This window comes from Hevea brasiliensis, chromosome 16 (assembly GCF_030052815.1).
Source record: "Hevea brasiliensis isolate MT/VB/25A 57/8 chromosome 16, ASM3005281v1, whole genome shotgun sequence".
NCBI lineage: Eukaryota > Viridiplantae > Streptophyta > Magnoliopsida > Malpighiales > Euphorbiaceae > Hevea > Hevea brasiliensis.
Window position 1 is genome coordinate 57,890,770 of NC_079508.1, and position 4,863 is coordinate 57,895,632.

A 4,863-nucleotide genomic window follows, 5' to 3' on the forward strand; every position below is an offset into this window, starting at 1 on the left:
GTGATGTGGTGTTGGCTATGGACAGGATGGGTAGACACGGCTTGAGATTTTCGCTGAGACCCAGTCCTTCGGGGGTAGTCACGGCTTGAGTTTTTCGCTGGGACCCCGATTTGGTTTATTAAGCGAAAGTCCGGCTTGAGTTCTTCGCTGGCACAGGTTGGATTTAAGAGAGCTGTATAGGGGATCAGCTCCCATATATTATGATTGATATTACTGGGTGTGTGAGTGCTCCAAATTACCTTTTTGCTGTTATGATGTGAAAATATTGCTGATGTTGCATTTCACTCTGCAGGGTGTATTAGTTTTAGATAGTTATAGAGATTATGGTTAAAATTGATATTTTACTCTCTGAGTCGAACGCTCACTCATGTTCAATATTTTTCCAGGCCACAGGAGGATATTTTTGAGGTTAACCTGCTTTTCTCCCTTGCAGGTCGTTTATTAATTTTTGTATAAATCTGTTAACTCTTAGAATTTTCGCATGTGTTAGAAATATTTATTTGAATTGGGTCTGTAATATAAATTGTTATTTTGGACCTATAAACTTATTATTTTATACATGTTAATGGACTGGATGAGAGAGCTGAGCTCCCATTTATTTTTATGTTGTATGAGTATGTGGAGGGTGAGCTGAGCTCCCCAATTGATTATATACGGTGTTTACAAGTCGGGTGAGTCAAAAACTCCCCGTTGAAAGGTCCATATTATGGCCGGACTCTGTCTGGTTGATTTCTTGAAATTGTGCCCAATGGGCTTTTGAGTTGGGTTGAGGAATAGTTAGGCTTACTACGGGCCTCGGGAGCTTTAGACTGACCCAGGTCCTAGTGCCGGTCCGGCCCATAAGTTGGGTCGTGACATGAAAATTCCCTAATCATCCCGCAAATAGAGAAGAAATTATAAAATAAAATGATAATTTCATATAGGATGCTTTATATGAAATGGCAAGTTAATACAATATGAATAAATATATATAAATGGATTTTACCTAATAATAGATCTCAGACAAAAAGGGTAATACTACATAACAAATAGAGTTGGGACATATATAATTAGGCCATTTAATATTTAAAAAAAAAAACTAAACAGCAATTTTTAATATTAATTGATATCAATTTCACGTCATGGTGTCACCGTACAATTACACAAGCAGGCATTGACAAATGTGAGCGAACAGGAACATAAAAGAAGAAAACAGAAAGAAATAAAGTTTGAAGCGTTATCCATGCAAATTTATCTACATGTCTTCTAATTAGTTCTAATCACCTTTGACTTCAATTGGATGTATGCGAAATTGCAGTAAATGATTATCAAACACCAACTGTTGACGTGGTAGCCATGCTTCTTCCTGAAGACTTAAGCCATAAACTCCATAGCCATCCCTCACTTCTATACATATCCATTTAGTATTTAGTAGACACACACAATACATAAAGTTTGAAGAATCCTATTCTCCATTTATACCGACAATCCAAAATGGAAGCCATATCCATTGTTTCCTCTGCTATCTTCACTAGCTCCTCTCTTGCTCCAGTTTTTCGCTCTTGTGATCTCAATAACAGGTCTTTAAATTTGATTTCTTGGGTTCTTTCTCTGTTTTCTGTCTCTTTGTTGGCTGAGTTGTTATTCTTTTGCTTACAGGAAGTTATTGCCATTGCCTTTAGGGGTTAATCCATGGCGATAGAATGTTGGTATCAATCAGAAATACTTCAGCTTCTGGTATGGTGATGATAAAGAAAAAGAAAATTGAGGATTTTGCTTTAATGGGTCCCCATTGTTTAGTTTTGTTTTTGATGTTTAGTATTGGTGTTGTGAAGGCCGAAGGGTGGACTGAGAGGAAATTTGGAAGCTGTTGGAGTTCCAACTTCGGTGCCTGTACGAGTTGCACGTGAACTTCTTCTTGCTGGACACCGGTATTTGAACGTTAGGTATTTGATTCTGAGATATTCTGTATTTCTTTTCTTACTTCGGAGCAAAGTCTGTATTGCTTTTTGGATTGTAATTAAGAAGAAAACAATTTGTTTTGGTTATGGTAGCATTTTCAGGATTCCTGAAGAGTTCAGTGCTGGACATGTGGTGGAGGCAACTAACATTCCGTATGCGTGCAGAGTTGGATCGGTTATTCTTATATTTTCTTGAACGTATTAGGCAATCTAAATGTATTCCTGTTTATTAAACGGAACTAATTACCTTATATAGATTTAATCAAGCCTTGTTTTGGTAGTCTTGCTCATATGTGATAACAAAGATTTGTGCATAAGTTTGGAACTCCAAATTTGGTTTCTTTTTTTTTTCCCCTTTTTTTTTTTTGTTAGGCTTCCAGTTGGCAATTTTGAGTAGTAGTAGACCTTGAAGCTTGAAGCTCTTTGGCTTCACGGTCACCTGGAAGAAATGAATTATTATGTGGTTAAGTTGTCAAGATTGGACTTCCTGTCCACCTATTGTGGGTTTTTTACCATACCAGTATATTACGGGATGAAAAATACAGAAAAAGGGTTTGAAATAGTTAAATTACCAAAAGAGTGTGAATCTTCCACGTTGGAATACCAGAACGCCACTCATATTAGCATCCAGTGTCGGGACGTTATCCATAATAGCATGCAGGGTGTGTTTTGAGGAGATTCTCTGCAAGCCGTCAAGTCATGGAGAGGGCTGCATCGGGACACCATTCAAAATGGCATGCAGACCTGGAAACGCTAATTAAAAAAGCATCCAAGCTATTATGGATATTGTATTCTCGCACATATATATGCTTCGTATTTATCTTTGAAACTGTAGCACCGAAAGTGTGGAATAGACCAATATATCATCTATGAATACCACAACAAACTGGTCGAGGTATGGTCTGAAGATAGTGTTCATCAGATCCATAAAAGCAGCCGGAGTATTAGTTAACCCGAATGGCATAACCAAAAACTCATAATGGCCATAGCGGGTTCTAAAGGCAGTTTTAGGAATACTCTGCTCTTGTACTTTCAGCTGATAATAACCTGATCTCAGGTCAATTTTGGAGAACACAGCTGCACCCCTCAACTGATCAAACAAGTCATCAATGCGGGGCAATGGATATCTGTTCTTTATAGTCACCTTATTCAACTGTCGATAATCAATATACAAGCGGAGAGTGTCATCCTTCTTCTTTACAAACAATACTGGCGCTCCCCAAGGTGACACACTAGGGCGGATAAAGCCCTTGTCAAGCAATTCTTGCAATTGCACTTTCAACTCTTTCAATTCTGCTGGTGCCATTCTATATGGTGTTATGGAGATTGGGTCCACACCAGGCATAACATCAATTTCAAACTGCACCTCTCTTTCTGGAGGTAATCCTGGCAATTCATCAGGAAATATATCCGGAAAGTCACATACAGTAGGGATGTCTTTCAGTGTTGGACTCCCCACTTGGGTGTCTATTACATGTGCCAAGTATGCTTCACACCCCTTTCTGATCATTCTTCTGGCTAGTGTAGCTAAAATGATGTTTGATGGCAGTAAATGCCTCTCCCCATGTATTAGCACATCACTGTACAAAGAGAGACCAAAAGTGACTGTCTTTAGTCTACAGTCAATCATGGCATGATGCCTGGCTAACCAATCCATGCCCAAAATAATATCATACTCTCTGAAGGGCATTTCAATAAAGTCTGACAGGAAAACATATCCTTGGATCACCAAAGGATAGTCTCTATAGATTCTGTTGACTCGGACCTCTTGTCCTAACGGACTAGTTACTAGCACTTCAAAACCCATTTGCACACACGGAACGGCCAGTGAACTGACTATGCTAGCACTAACATATGAATGGGTTGAACCCGGATCAAACAATACAAATACTTCTTGATCAGAGATAGAGAATGTACCAGCTACCACATCAGAAGTCTCAGCCTCTTCTCGCTGTCTCATTGTGTAGATTTTGGTTGAAGCACTTCCTTGTCCTGACTGACCAACTGTGCCCTGACTGCCTGAAGCAGTGCCTCTACCTCTGCCTCTTCCTCTGCCAACTGACTGTGAACCTCTGGGAGCAGGACTCTGAATAGATCCCTCGGCAGTAGTAGGAGCTGGACTATATCTCGGAGCACTAGTACAGTCTTTAGCTATATGGCCCTTGCCACCGCAGTTAAAGCAGGCTCCAGTGGCCCAGTAGCACTCCCCCCCATGAATCTTACCACAAGTCTCACAGGGGCGGGCAGAATGTGAACCCCTGCTCGACTGCTGACCAGACCTAGGGGGTCTCTGTCCGGAGAATCGGCCCCTACCAAATCTTCCACCTCGACCCCTGCTGGGTCCGCTAAATTTCTTCTTTTTCCCAGAAGTCCCACCAGAACTCGGCTCTACAGACTTTTCCCCCTTGTCTTTCTCTGATTTCTCAGCTTTCTCTGATTTTTCTTTCACTGGGGTTACTTCTGATTCTATTCTTTCCAACTCAAGTGCTTGAGACATGAGCTCTGAGAAGTTGCTGTGTCGGAATCTCACAACTTGCATCCTTATGCTGGGCTTCAAACCCGTCTCAAATCTCTTACACCTTGCCTTGCTGGTAGTAAGGAGACTCCCAGCATAATGACTTAAGCGGGAGAACTCCCTCTCATACTCTGCCACTGATCTATTGCCTTGTTTTATACTCAGAAACTCTTGTACCTTCTGATCAACGTATGCATCTGGGATGTATTTCTGTCTGAACACTCTGATGAAGTCATCCCAGGTCAGCATTGGTGGTTCAGCCAAGCTGTGGGGGATGGTCTTCCACCAATCATACGCATCCCCTTGCAGCAGAGACACAGAGTACTCAAACTTTAGTTCATCTTGGCAGTGCAGCTTCTTAAATACTCTATCCATTCTTTCAAGCCATTGCTCTGCCTCTAAAGGGTC

The 4,863-nt window shown here is 40.9% G+C and overlaps 1 protein-coding gene across 1 annotated transcript; it reads left to right on the top strand.

Annotated features, from left to right (window-relative positions):
• The first annotated feature begins 1,671 nt into the window (after positions 1-1,671).
• On the top strand, positions 1,672-2,220 carry LOC110672553 (rhodanese-like domain-containing protein 15, chloroplastic). Its single transcript, XM_058138437.1, has 3 exons — positions 1,672-1,721; positions 1,815-1,925; positions 2,043-2,220. Exons 1-3 carry the CDS (start codon positions 1,672-1,674, stop codon positions 2,134-2,136), a joined length of 255 nt encoding a protein of 84 aa, XP_057994420.1. The 3' UTR covers positions 2,137-2,220.
• Positions 2,221-4,863: the final 2,643 nt, after the last annotated feature.